The sequence below is a fragment of the Geotrypetes seraphini genome, chromosome 10 (assembly GCF_902459505.1).
Source record: "Geotrypetes seraphini chromosome 10, aGeoSer1.1, whole genome shotgun sequence".
NCBI classification, from domain to species: domain Eukaryota; kingdom Metazoa; phylum Chordata; class Amphibia; order Gymnophiona; family Dermophiidae; genus Geotrypetes; species Geotrypetes seraphini.
Window position 1 is genome coordinate 70,877,349 of NC_047093.1, and position 14,791 is coordinate 70,892,139.

General features: G+C 46.1%; 1 protein-coding gene across 1 annotated transcript; it reads right to left on the reverse strand.

Annotated features, from left to right (window-relative positions):
* Positions 1-937: 937 nt before the first annotated feature.
* Positions 938-6,135, reverse strand: LOC117368531. Its single transcript, XM_033962270.1, has 3 exons — positions 6,037-6,135; positions 4,968-5,262; positions 938-1,515 (listed from the first exon to the last, which is right to left on the reverse strand). Exons 1-3 carry the CDS (start codon positions 6,133-6,135, stop codon positions 938-940), a joined length of 972 nt encoding a protein of 323 aa, XP_033818161.1.
* Positions 6,136-14,791: the final 8,656 nt, after the last annotated feature.

Here is a 14,791-nt window from a genome sequence, read left to right on the forward strand (position 1 = left end):
TGAACCTCAGCAAGCTCCTCCCGAGCTACCCTGTGTCACAGTATCTTTGCCCCCGACCCCGCCACCAACAGCAAGTGTCTGAGGGGTGGCATGACCTCATGCCCCTTTAACCCGGGTCACCTGACCCCAAGGCACGGCTCCCAGCCGGCCCACCGCTCATCGCCGGATGAGCCCCAGCACCCAGTAGCTCGGGAGACCCGCCTCACACACCACGAAGTTCACCAAAGGGAGGGAGGGCGGGACAAAAATATGCCTTGGAGGACCTGCAATGAACTCAGTCCTCCAAGGCTCGTGCTAAAACTTTAAGTAAAACGCCCCCCTTTTCCTACACTATCCAATCCCTGCCTCTCCTTTTGGCGCGAACCCCTCCCCTTCTTCCATATAATTCCTTCTAACGGTTCTTCTCTACCAACCCCCCCCCCCCTTCTTCCCTACCTTGCCTGCAAGCAACACACGGGCCTCCCAGCCCCGTGTTACTCTCCGCCCTTTGAGACCAGCTCTCGGGCTCCTTCTAACATCGGGATCTGGATAGTCCCATCATGTTGTCATTCTCCCTCCTTTCCCTACCCCATATTAATAAAACAACACATCTTATTGTGGTAAATAGCCGCAGCTCTTTATTATATCACATTAACCCATAAATACATTTGCATAAATTAACATCCTTAACACATTGAACCTTAATTAACAATGAACCTCAGCAAGCTCCTCCCGAGCTACCCTGTGTCACAGTATCTTTTCTCCCGACCCCGCCACCAACAGCAAGTGTCTGAGGGGTGGCATGACCTCATGCCCCTTTAACCCGGGTCACCTGTCCCCAAGGCACGGCTCCCAGCCGGCCCACCGCTCATCGCCGGATGAGCCCCAGCATCCAGTAGCTCGGGAGACCCGCCACAGGCCTGTACAAACAGGCCCTCCCCCAAAAGAGCAGCGACTACTACCGAACACTGAGGAACCTCTCACAACTGGACGCAAAATCATCCAGCAAAAGGTCCCACCCCACATCCGACAAGTGAACCCCATCTGTATGAAACAAACCAAAACAATTAACATCAACCCAATCATGCAGTATCTGCCACCCTCCATGACCAACCACCCATTTCCCAACTTGTCTGTTAAGCTTGGCCAGGCCCCTCGTCCAACGTCGGGACGCTATACGACTTGGACGAGGCACAATGTCAGACCATACGATCAACACCCCCGGGAACCAATCCCACACCACCCGCAGATCATCCTTGATCCTATTGACCAAGTCCTTTCCCGTCCAGGCATCCACATCATTACCCCCCAAATGGATCAGCAGTATGTCAGGATGACTAGTCCGGGATCGCAGATCAGTCAACAAGACCAACAGCTGACTCCAACGCATCCCACGTTGTCCCCACCAGGAAACACGAAGTCCCAAATGCCCCAGTCCGAGATGACGACCACCTGGGCGGATACCTGCACGTTCGCTAGCCCAGTGGATGAAAGAATGGCCCACGATCCACATAGAATAGGAACGGGAACTGGGAGCTGAAAAGAGAATAAAACAAAACAAATCAAACCCCCTGCCAATGGGCCTTTATGAAAATCCCATTACTGAGAACCTCGCGCAACAAGGCCCCCAGCACCTGCACCCTCACGACGAATATAACCCCGAAAGGCATTTGAAACCCACCGCCCCAATCTCTGGATGCCCTCCCCAGACATACCAGCCCTATTAGCACTCGTGGCAGCACCAATCCTGAAGGAATGAGTTCCGAAATCAGCCGGATTCATACCACAACGCACCAACACTAAATTGAGTACAGCCCGAAACTGGTAACGCGTCAGAGGGGCGCCATCAGCATGTACAAACAATATCTGAGTGATAGAGGGTCGAATGGCTAAGTAACAACGCATCCGAAAAACCGGACAAGACAAACAGCCAGACACAGCATGCAGCACCACCCAATGCCCAACACCACACTGATCAGTCTTAGAGCTAACAATATGCAGCCGTAACACCGAATCCTGCAAAGCCACATGCTGAATCCGAAGTCCCCGTGGGACTCCACCAGAAGCCGGACCTACGACTAACTCACTAACCCGTAAGGCACCAAAAAAGGCAATGGAAAAAGCCGCCTGAAATAAACAGGCCTCAAAAGGCGAGGTGGCAACCTCAGGCAATACCGCCAACAGACGTAAAAGTAACTCATGAGTAACAGGCAACCTCGAGTCACGCTGCTGAGGAAGAACGCGACCTAATGCCCGTAGCAACCGTTGGACCAAAAAACTAGATACTGGGCAAGCCCAACCCAAGGCCCTGCAGAAAAAAGAAAAACCCGCCAATTGACCACGCACAACACCCCGAGAAACCCGCTCCCGAAAAGAAGACAGCACGAAATCCTCCAATAAGGATTCGGCCACATCTCCCGGACACCAACCCCTATCAGCTAAGAAAGCTGCTACCGCCCGAAACCCCGCTGAATAGCGTGACCACGTAGAAGATGCTACAGACATACGGAGCATCGTCCAGACTCCTTCCCGACCAGGCTCCACAAACGCGCTGGCATCCGTGAACCGTCTGCTCGAGCTCCTGGCGCCAGCCGACGAAACTGCAAAAAATTGAAACGAGACAAAGCATCAGCAATGCCATTTTGCAAACCCGGAACATGGCGAGCACGAACAAACAAATTCAACCGCAAACAGCGCAAAACCAACTCCCGCATGAGCGCATTCACCGCCAAACAGCGCGCCGCCTGACGATTAACGACCTCCACAACTCCCAAATTGTCACACCAAAACACCACCCGTCTATTACGCAAAATACCCTCCCAGAGCTCACAAGCCACTATGAGTGGGAACAATTCCAACAAGGTAATATTCTTTGTAACGCTGGCCCGCACCCACTCCTCAGGCCAACGCTCCGCACACCAGTCTCCATTGCAATACAGACCGAAACCAACACCCCCTGCCGCATCTGAAAACAGCTCAAGGTCAACACTAGAAATCTCAGGTGCCAGCATCGGCACAGTCCCATTAAAATCCCGAAGAAAAACTGACCACATACGCAAATCGGCACGGACCCCCACAGGGAGACGCAAAAAATGATGATGATCCCGTACCCCTGCCGTTGAAGCTGCCAACCGACGTGAAAAAGCCCTCCCCATAGGAAGAACTCGACAGGCAAAATTAAGAGACCCCAACAAAGACTGAATCGTATGCAAGGTAGATTTAGGAGCATGAATCACCTGCTCAATGAGTCCGAGCAATTGATGAACTTTTAACACAGGCAGCCGCGTCACTAACGCCTCTGTGTCCAACTCTATCCCCAAAAACACCAAAGAAGTAACCGGCCCCTCCGATTTGTCACGAGCTAAAGGCACACCAAAATCCTCCGCCAAATCCTCAAAAACCTGCTTAAGACGCTCACAAACCCCACTACTCCCTTCACCAATAAACAAGAAGTCATCCAGATAATGTACAACTGAGTCAACACCCACCTGCTGAACTAAGACCCAATGCAAGAATGAACTGAACATTTCGAAGTAAGCACACGAAATGGAACAGCCCATGGGCAAACACCAGTCATAAAAATACAAACCGTCAAAACGAAAACCCAATAACGGGTAAGCCCGCGGATGAATGGGTAGCAATCGGAATGCCGATTCGATATCCACCTTTGCCAGCAAAGCACCACATCCGACAGAGACAATAAGCCTCAATGCACTATCCAAAGAGGCATACCGCACAGTGCAAAGATCTTTGGGAATACCGTCATTAACCGACCGATCAACAGGCCGAGACAGGTTATGAATGAGACGATACTGCCCCGGCACTTTCTTAGGAATCACTGCCAGAGGCGAAATCTTCATGCTGGAAAAAGGGGGAACACGATAAGGACCCGCAATGCGCCCCAATCGAATCTCAGCAGACAACTTATCCCACACAATACCACGTAAAATGGACACCGAAGATGAGTTTTGAACCCGCGCCGCCGACACCTCCCCCAAAAAAGGAATATCAAAACCTTCTGTAAACCCTGCCTCCAAAATATCCGCCACCCTCCGTCGACTATAACTGTGCAACCACGGGCGCATAGCTCCAACCCGAATCGGAGTAGGCACCGCAACCGAAACATCACTTCGCAACTCCCGCAGCTGCTCCACCGACCCGTTTAGGACATTTAACGGCCGCATGCGATTGACCACAGATGGAGCAGGCGTGACGAAATTTACAGTCGGAGAAGGGACAGTTGGATTTATTAAATTTCCAACACACGTCGGAACCTGCTGAAGGACTCCCCCCCGACCCCCCGCGAAAGGGCCGAACACTCCCAGGACTCCCAAAAGTCCGCACCGGCGCCCCCGATATAGATTTGGAAGCCATATGGGTAAGCCATAGATTCACATCCTGAGAACCCCAAGACATGAAACTATTTTCTTCCATTTTGTCCCTGAAGGCTTCGTCATAGTTCAACCAAGCCCACCCGCCGAAGCGCTGATAGGAATCCAAAATCGAATCCGCATAGGACAACAATAAACCGGCATCCTGTGGATTAGCACGACCCCACACACTCGCTAACCGTAAAAAAGCACGTATCCAATTAATAATGGAACGAGCAACTGGAAAGGGTTTAACCTCCTTCCCGTCCCGCTTAGATTTCCTATGCCTCTTCCTATGGGCTCTACCCTCCATGAGGCGAAAAATATCCAAGCAGGACCGCCGGCGAATTTTCCGCCGCAAGTCCCGAGGAACCTTTTCCCACAATTCAGTAAGTGCCACTAGAGCCGGCGCACCCCGGACTTCCCCTGTAGATGCCTCCCCGCTACCCGCACCAGCAGAGTCTACACCTCCTGTAGGCCCTGCTTCCACAGAAGAGGCAGACGACGAGCCCGACGAAGAAGACCCAGACAACGAGGAAGACGAACCCCTATGCCGTCGCCTGCGTTCCTTACGCCGCGCCTTCCCCCCACCAGCAACCTGAGCAGGCGCCTTAGTACCTGTAGTAGAAGCTCCCGGAACTCCAGCAGACCCTCCAGAGACGCCTTGGCCAGCAGTCCCCACCACGGAAGAAACATCAGAAGCGAGCACCGAGCCGCCACGAACAGCAACCTCCGGCATCTGGGATGAACTGTGCAGAGAATCCGCAGTGCCTCCGCCAGCAACTGCAGCAGCCCTCAGCGTCGATCCACGCTCCGTACCAGAAGAGCCAGGTCTCTCAGGAACTCCAGGACTGCCAGCTGCTCCCAATCCATCCGTCTGCACCAGCTGTCCTCCCGGAAGGATACACGCAACCTGTGGAGACCAAGAAACAGAGGCAGGACCAGGAAAACAAAACCCGGGCATACCAACAGGAACTCCCCATCCCGCTCCATAACCGGCCCCAGGCACCATCCCCAAGGGAATGTTCCCCGGCACTCCACCTCCCCAATGGGAAACCGAAGGCAGCAAACCTCCCCCCGACGAACTAGCTCCCCATGAACCCGCCCCCCAACTCGGAGTCCAACTGCCCGAAAACAAACCAGGGAACGTCCCAGCAGACCCCCCACCAGTACCGGACATAAAACCAGACGCACTGGGAACCGGCATAAATCCAGGTGCACCCATCCCCCGACCCAATCCAAAAACCCCTGGAGACCCACAAGACTCACCACGACCCCCAGCCAGCAACCCAGTAGAGACAGCACTATCACCTAAAACCCCAGAGCAAGAGGGCTCAGAGACAGCGGCTGCAACAGACATGACCCTGCCCCCAACAGCCGCCTCACTCGCCGAAGCTAAGTCTCCAGCCGTCTCCCTGTGCAGCACGTTCCTGCACGAACCATCACCCCTGGCAACCGCTGCAAAAGCCCCGCCCCCCGACTCCTCGAACGAACTGCGGCCGGCCGGAACAGCTCCCAACTCACTGCCCGACGCCCTAGTCTTACGGCGGGCCTTCCCCGCCACAGGAAGGAACCCCGAACGAGTCCCCCGGTTGACCCCCGCACCAGCCATGGCTAAAGCCGACAGCGCCTCGCTCTTGGACCGCCGGACAGGCTGAACACGCTCCTCAACCAAACCCCCACCAACCTGCTCCAGCGGCTCCTCCGCGAACGAGTCCCCAGCTAAGAAAGACACTTCAACGTCCTCCACCTCACCACGCTCATCCACCCGACTGGAGGACTCCATAACAGCACCCCCGAATCAGCGAACCAGGACAAAGCTCCGGTAAGACACAAAAATATGCCTTGGAGGACCTGCAATGAACTCAGTCCTCCAAGGCTCGTGCTAAAACTTTAAGTAAAACGCCCCCCTTTTCCTACACTATCCAATCCCTGCCTCTCCTTTTGGCGCGAACCCCTCCCCTTCTTCCATATAATTCCTTCTAACGGTTCTTCTCTACCAACCCCCCCCCCCCCTTCTTCCCTACCTTGCCTGTAAGCAACACACGGGCCTCCCAGCCCCGTGTTACTCTCCGCCCTTTGAGACCAGCTCTCGGGCTCCTTCAACAAGTTGCCAACCTATTGTGCTCAAACTTGTATCTTTAAGGAGACAAAAACGCTCACAATTGTAGCTAAAATCCCCAAAGGCTTTCTCTAATTAAAGTTGTTTTGTGTTTGCTTTTTTAGAGTTGCGTTTTCATTATTTAAGGTGGACAATGAAAACACATGGTCTCTCCACAGTGACACATCTCCCTCCCTCCTTCCCCCCTCCGCTTTTTAGAAGTTACATTGCATTGCTGTTCTTTTTTAACAAGCAATTAGTCACACCTGCAGATTAGTTCTGTTTTTCTTTTTTTCCTTTATATTATTTATATATGTTTTAAATATGATATCTTAAGGTGATATTTTATTGTCACTATTATTTTTATTAGTTTGTACATGATTTGTATGTTTTTTTAGTATCCCCTGAGGAAGGCGTATACATATGCCGAAATCTGGTTCCTTGTTGGGATGAACACCTAAAAGGGATTGAACTCTTCTCGTATGAGGAAAGACTAAAGAGGTTAGGGCTGTTCAGCTTGGAAAAAGATGGTTGAAGGGAGATATGATTGAAGTCTACTAAATCATGAGAATGAATCAATTTTTTTTTCTTTCAAAAATTACTATGACTAGGAGTCACTCGAAGTTACAGGGAAATACTTTTAAAACCAATAGGAGGAATTTTTTTTTTTTCACTGACAGAATAGTTAAGCTTTGGAATGCATTACCAGAGGATGTGGTAAGAGTGGTTAACGTAGCTGGTTTAAAAAAAGTTTTGGACAAATTCCTGGAGGAAAAGTCCATAGACTATTGAGACAGACATGGGGGAAGCCACTACTTGCCCTGGATTGGTAGCATGGAATTTTGCTACTATTTGGATTTTTACCAGGCACTTGTGACCTGGATTGTTCACTGTGGAAAGAGGATACTGGATTAGATGGACCTTTGGTCTTATGAGTAAGAATACAATAAGATTACGAGTAAGAAAACAAAAAGATTGCAAAAAGATTGCTGCACACATGAAAGGGATAAACTTATTTCTTAATGGTTTATGCACACTCCACACTGTGCAGGGACTAGTGAATTTTTAACATGAAAATTCCATTTTGAAAACTTATCCCAGGGAATATGCATGCTTATAGTTACACTTGCCATAAACTGCACTCAAAATGGCTGATGCTCAAAATGATTTAACTGGCTGGAAACAGCTGCTGACCAGTTAAATTGCTTTAACACAAAATGGAGTGGATAGCTGTGAACAACGGTCATTTTCAGCAAAGACAACCAATTGGTAAATGCTGTTGAAAATGACCGTTTAACACCAAATGGAATGGAGGAGTGGCCTAATGGTTAAGGTGCAGCCTCGGCACCCTGAGATTACAGGTTCAAGCCCAGCACTGCTCCTTGAGACCCTGGGAATGCCACTTAACACTCCATTACTCCATGTACATTAGTCAGATTGTGAGCCGAATGGGATATATAGGGAGAAATACCTGAATATAAACTTCTTAGGCTATAAGCGGTATATAAATACTAAAATAAATTCAAAAGTGCCTAACTGATGGGTGTTCTGGGGTGGAGCTCTACATAAGTAAACCACTTACATCAGGCTGCATAAATAGCAGTCCTATTTTTAAGCGATGTAGCTTATCTGGTCACCTCCCCCACTCCCCGCCAAAAAAAAGAATATTTAGTACTGAAGCCCAGACTGGGCCCGGCATTGAATATCTAAGAATAATGCTGCAGTGGTCAGCAAAATGCTCACCAGTACTGGCTGACTATCAAGGGATATGTTTCTGGGATGCTTTACAGACATATTTTCAAAAGCATACATGCAAATGCCTCCCTAACTCTACCTCCAGAAACACTTCATCTTAAATTGGGTAAAGGTCATATGTGCAATTTTATATGTGTCTATTTCTATGCATTCAAATATTTGTTTTACCTGCAGAAATGGCTTTTGGAATTGCCTTCTACGACTGAGTTACATAATTTTATTGTGGACTAACACAGCTACCACACCATTCCTCTAAGAAGGCAAATATACATATGAAAACAATATATATATACATGTTAAATATCGATATGCAGAAATTCATGGGTTTATAACATAAAAATATTAACCTACGTGTGTCAAAGTCAAACTTTCTATTCCATCCCATCCCCCCCTACACCACCACACACATTTAAGCTGCTGTGCTGACGTGTGCAGAATTGCGTGCTCAATTTTTATTTTAGCCTGTACCATTTTGGTAAAGGTCCTTAAATACTAGTAAGCCCATCAATAAAAGACTACATGTGGTTTTTCCTGTGGAAAATTTTTGCATAAATTACTACACCTCATTGGGGTATAGTTTAATTTCTGCAGAACCGGGTTTGTGAAGGGTTTTTCCTAACTAGTTTGGCAATATACTCATACTTAATTGCACTGCTTCCTATAATTTTTGCATTGCAGTCACTCCTTATCTATGAATTTGAATAGTTTTGCAAGCATAAAACTATATATGAAGACCAGCTATTTACAAAACTAAATTTTATGTGTTAAAGGCAAATCTTTTATTATCCTTTTTAAGATGCACAAATGGACTGCATGTGTGAGTGTATCTATCTGCTTCCATAATCCTGTATGTACAGGTTATAAAGATGTGTCTAATATGGGCTCATAATTACAGAATATGTATCACTGGGTCCAAATCAATATGTAACATAATCAACAAGTTCCCTTATCAACCATTTAATATATCAGCGGTGCAAGTCAAAAGCTCAATTGTTCATAGCCAATGAGATTTACGCTCCACCTTCAACATTGGTCTGCTATTTAATTTTCATAATTGAATGTCAACTTCTTTAATAGCAAAAAAAATCTTTAAATTAACTTAAAAGTCCAATACTCCTCTTCGTATTTTTAATATTTGTCAGCTCAGGGATCACTTCTGACATGACTCATGTTTTGCCCAGAGGCGATAGTCCCCTCAGATAAGCCAGACCCATCACTCTGACTTAACGTATTCTCTGTCAAAGGGATGGGAACTCATTGATTATATTATACACAGAATATAAGGAATACATAGGTTAAAGAAAACCATTTACATCTGGAAATCATTATGAACATATAAACAGTAATTGTGGTGGTTATTTTAGAGGCCCTATTCATAACTTAGACATGTACTGTATGTGATATGTACATATAACAAGGTATAGGATATGATAAGCTCACAGACATTCCAAAGGGTTTCTTTAGAACAGAATCTAAGGTAGATTATAGGCACAGAATAGGATAGGGCTGTGTTAGCATCTTGTTGCAATGTGTTTGCTGTCCTTTCTGTACGTGTTTCTTGAAAAAAAAAGCTAAATGCTTGGGTCAGCTCAGAGGGTCCTTCTGCTGCAATCAGCACTTGGCCCGGGGCCATGGACATCATTCCATTTTGACAAATAGCAATTGACCTGACTCATTTAAGGCACATGGGATGGCACTGGAGAGCAGTTCAAGAAATCCCCAGCAGCAAGCCACAACTTTTTAAGTCACTGAGCTACCACCTTTTGCATACTTCAAATGTCAAAAAGATTTTTAAACCATTTTGATGCTTACATGGTGTGAAGAAGTATGTCAATTTTTTTGTAAATAAATTGATTATCAGCTCTTCTCTAGAACATGTGAACTTATATGATGAAACTGCACAAAGTCAGAGTTAACACAGTGAAGGTATCTAAATGAGCATGTAGTATGGGTAATTCCTCTAATAAGAGAGGACTAAGTATTAGGCTTAAACAAATATTGGCCTATCCCAAGGGTGGGCAACTCCAGTCCTTGAAGGCCGGAATCCAGTCGGGTTTTCAGGATTTCCCCAATGAATGTGCATGAGATCTATTTGCATGCACTGCTTTCAATGCATATTCATTGGGGAAATCCTGAAAACCCAACTGGATTCTGGCCCTCAAGGACTGGAGTTGCCCACCCCTGGCCTATCCGTTCAGCTGCTATTTAACACAATACTGCTTAGGACCAAATTGGGTACTGAATTTGTGTAGTGGGCAAAATTGAGGTATTACAAAACTGCAAAAATGATGTAGAAATGATGCAAAATTTATAATTGCAGCCAACAGAATTTAACCATCAGCACAAATTTATTGTCCAAACCAATGTTGGCATAAAGGCAGTGAAGCGGACCTATCAAAATAGTTCCTGGCTCTATCAATTATTTAAACAAGAAAACCTTCCAAAACAACAACAAATATATGCATTGCAAATTTTGTTATGACTCTGAAAGCAACTAACTGCCTGTTTTACAAAGCCACACAGCAACAGCCCCGAAGCCTTAAATTTTACAGCTAAATAAAGAAATTGGCTAACGATATGTACTTCAAACTGTGCCTTTATCTTTGTGGACTATTTACAATGAATGATACAAGTTTTATTTGAAATGAAAAATATGGACTAACTGGACTGCTGAAATAGTATTTTTTTAAAATAATTGGTAAAGCTATTGTTCTATTTTCTGATGGTCCACTTAACTGCCTTTTTACATTAGCATTGGATTTGGACATTTAGGTTTTGCAATTTTAATATTGCAGCATGGTGTATGTGGTGAGGTTTTGCTAGTTCCTCTCTGATGCAGATATGAAATGTAATTGTGCATACAGAATTGAGGCTTTCCCCCTTAAGCTTCATGATGGGGATAAATTGTCATTTTGCCATCATTGCATGATTTACCGGCCCGGTGGTGCTCACTAGGTTGAACATATTTAATAACTCAATACAAGTTCGTAGTATGATTGACATAGGCAGTGTAGTCCTATCTATATCACTCAGCCACTTTTGTCTTCCTGATTATTTCCCCCTTTTAACCGCACTTCAGGAAGTGGGATTCTCTCCAATCAAGTTCAGTGGTTTGACTCCTTCACAGTACACACTCAATTTTACACTTTGTTGTTCCCTCTTACCTGTGGCATTCCACGTGGTTCTACTTTAATTGTATACATCAGTCTCCTGCTTATAGGACTTGGGTATTAGTGTTTTCTGCTATGCAGATGATCCACTGATCCAATTAATCTTGATGTTGCTCCTTTACAATGCTGTCTGGATTCAAGCCATAGGGCTGGTGTGATTTAGATGCATGCACATTATCTGCCATTTGTGCTAGTACTCTATACTTTTCTTTATAAAATATGCTCAAAATAGGCATTCTAACCTAAGTATCTGTAGTAGGCTCCTTATTATAAGAATTACCTTCATGAAACATATGGAAACCTAGGAAATTATAGCATAGGTAGTGGTATATTAGGAAACTTCTTTACCAGGGATGAATTATTACTTTCAATAAATCTGGAGTTTGCTTGGAGCTGTCAAATTGAACAGTTCCAAGAGAGAAAAATTTTGGTTTGTCTTGGGTTTCAACTTACATCCCAAAGCAGTGTGGTATTTGTAGTCTGTTGTTCTGTCCATTGGTATCAGTGTTACAGATCTTGTAATTCTTGAGAAATCCATGACTGGCCTAAAATCTCTCTCCTAGATGTAGTAACTTGGCAGCTATGCTATATAACATTTATAGTGATATGATAAGATTTAATCTCTAGAGTAAGTACACACAGGAATTCCAATACAATAGCATTTAACTTTAAAAAAGGACACTATGATCACATGAGGAAAATATTGGGGAATAGGGACGGGGCACATAGGGAGGTGATTGAGAGGAGAGATAGGGAGACAGAGGGGAATGACTGTGGACATGGGGAGAGAATAAAATAGGAGACAGTAGACAGAAGATAGATGGGACTGAGGAGGGATGGAGTGTGAGGGGGTAGGGGAATGAGCAGAAAATGGATGGGGCTACAGGGTGTGGGTGGAGGGTAGGAAGATGGAGAAAGGTTTATGGGGCTAGGGGTATGAGTGGAGAGGAATGGAGCAGAAGGTTGATGAGGCTAGGGGTGTGTGTGGGTAGGACTACAGGTGAGTGTAGGGCTGGCCGGGGGAAGGAACAGAAAATGGGGCTGGGGAGTGTGGGTGGCTGGAGGAAGGACCAGAAACTGGATGGGATTAAATGATGATGAGTTGACGGGGAATAGAGCAGAAGATTATTAGTGGTGGAGGAAGGAGATTCAGAAGTTGGATATGACTATTTTACGGGGTGGGGTAGGTGAAAAGGGAAACAGCAGAAAATGACTAGGCTTGGTGATTGAGAATTATGAGCAGAAGACATGGAGTGGGAATTTTGAAGGGATAGTGAATACTTAATAATAATAATAATAATAATAATAATTTTATTCTTATATACTGCCAAAGCCATGATAGTTCGAAGTGATTTACAACAAGAGGTGCTGGACAATCAACGAAGTGGCAGTTTTAGGTATTGGTGGGTCTATATTAGGTTGTAAGAAAGATAAGGGGACTTGATATACCACCTTTCTGTGGTTACAATCAAAGCAGTTTACATTATATAGATATTTTTTTTTTGTATTTGGGGCAATGGAGGGTTAAGTGACTTGCCCAGAGTCACAAGCAGCTACAGTGGGAATTGAGCCCAATTACCCAGGTTCTCAGGCTGCTGTACAAACCACTAGGGACAAGAGAGGATGACAAGAAAGGGAAATGAGGACGGGAAAGAATGAGACAATGTGAATGGCCTGGAAGACTGGAGAGAGGATGATAGAGACTGAAAAGGGGATGGAGTACTGGAGATGGGAGGAAAGGGATGAGTTTCTCAAGGGGTTGAGTGGAAGTGGGGTTAGAAAGATGGTGAAAGAGAGGCAATAGGACATGGAATATAGTGTAAGAGATATAAGAATGGCCTTTGAGGCAAGGGAAGGAAGGAAAGATGGGGATAGAGCTGAGACTGATGGGATAGGTGGTGAGATGTAGTATAGGGTCTAATGATGTAGTAGATGAGGGCTAAAAGGGTGAGTAGAGAGGATGGGAATGGATAGGGTTGCCAGATTTTACGATTGTAAAATCTGGACACCCCAGGCCTGTCCTTCGCCACCCCAGGCTCACCCTAGCTCCAACCCCTGTTGCCTGCTTTGGTTGGGCAGGAGGCAATCCACACATGCCACGCGATGATATCATGCACATGCACGGATTGCCTCCTGCCAATGCGATTGAGAGGAGGCTTTTCAAAACCCAGGCAAAGTGTCAGGTTTGGAAAAGCCATCCGGACCTCTGGACATGTCCTCAAAAGGACATGTCAGGGGAAATCCAGACGTCTAGTAACCCTAGGAATAGAGAACTAAGCAAGTGGATGAAAGATGGGAGAGAGCCACATGGGTTATGGGAGTGCTGGAGAGGGAATGAGAGGTAGATGAGAAATGAAACAAGAGAGTAAAGACTAGAGGGTGATAAACACAGAGAAGAGAAAAGTGGGGAGAAAATATAAAATGAAAGAACATAAGAATATAAGAATAGCCTCACTGGGTCAGACCAATGGTCCATCAAGCCCAGTAGCCCGTTCCTACGTTGGCCAATCCAGGTCACCAGTACCTGGCCAAAACCCAAGGTGTAGCAATATTCTATGCTACCAATACAGGGCAAGCAAGTGTCATAAGAACATAAGAACACAAGCAGTGCCTCTACTGGGTCAGACTAGAGGTCCATCATGCCCAGCAGTCTGCTCACACGGCGACCCATCAGGTCCAGGACCTGTATAATAATGCTCTATCTATACCCTTCGATCGCCTTTTCCTTCAGGAAATTATCTAATCCCTTCTTGAACCCCATAACCGTACTCTGTCCTATCACACCCTCTGGAAGCACATTCCAGGTGTCCACCACCCTTTGGGTCAAGAAGAACTTCCTAGCATTGGTTCTGAATCTGTCCCCTTTTAATTTTTCCGAATGCCCTCTCATTCTTGTAATTTTCGAACGTTTGAAGAATCTGTCCCTCTCCACTTTCTCCATGCCCTTCATGATCTTATAAGTCTCTATAATGTCCCCTCTAAGTCTACGCTTCTCCAGAGAAAAGAGCCCCAATTTCTCTAATCTTTCAACATATGAAAGGTTTTCCATACCTTTTATCAATCGTGTCACTCTTTTCTGGATCCTTTTGAGTATCACCATATCCTTCTTAACGAACTGCGACCAATACAGGACGCAGTACTCCAGATGCGGGCACACCATCGCCCGATACAACGGCAGGATAACTTATTTCGTTCTAGTTGTAATACCTTTCTTGATGATACCAAGCATTCTATTCGCCTTCTTTGAGGCCGCTGCGTACTGTGCCGATGGCTTCATTGTCTTGTCCACTATTACCCCAGGTACTTTCACCCATTACCAACCCTCCCATCGTATAGCTGTAGAGAAGGAAATGAAGAAAAGAGGCAAGAGATGAAATGGAAAAGCCAGCCTGGAAAAGAATCTGGGAGACGACGGG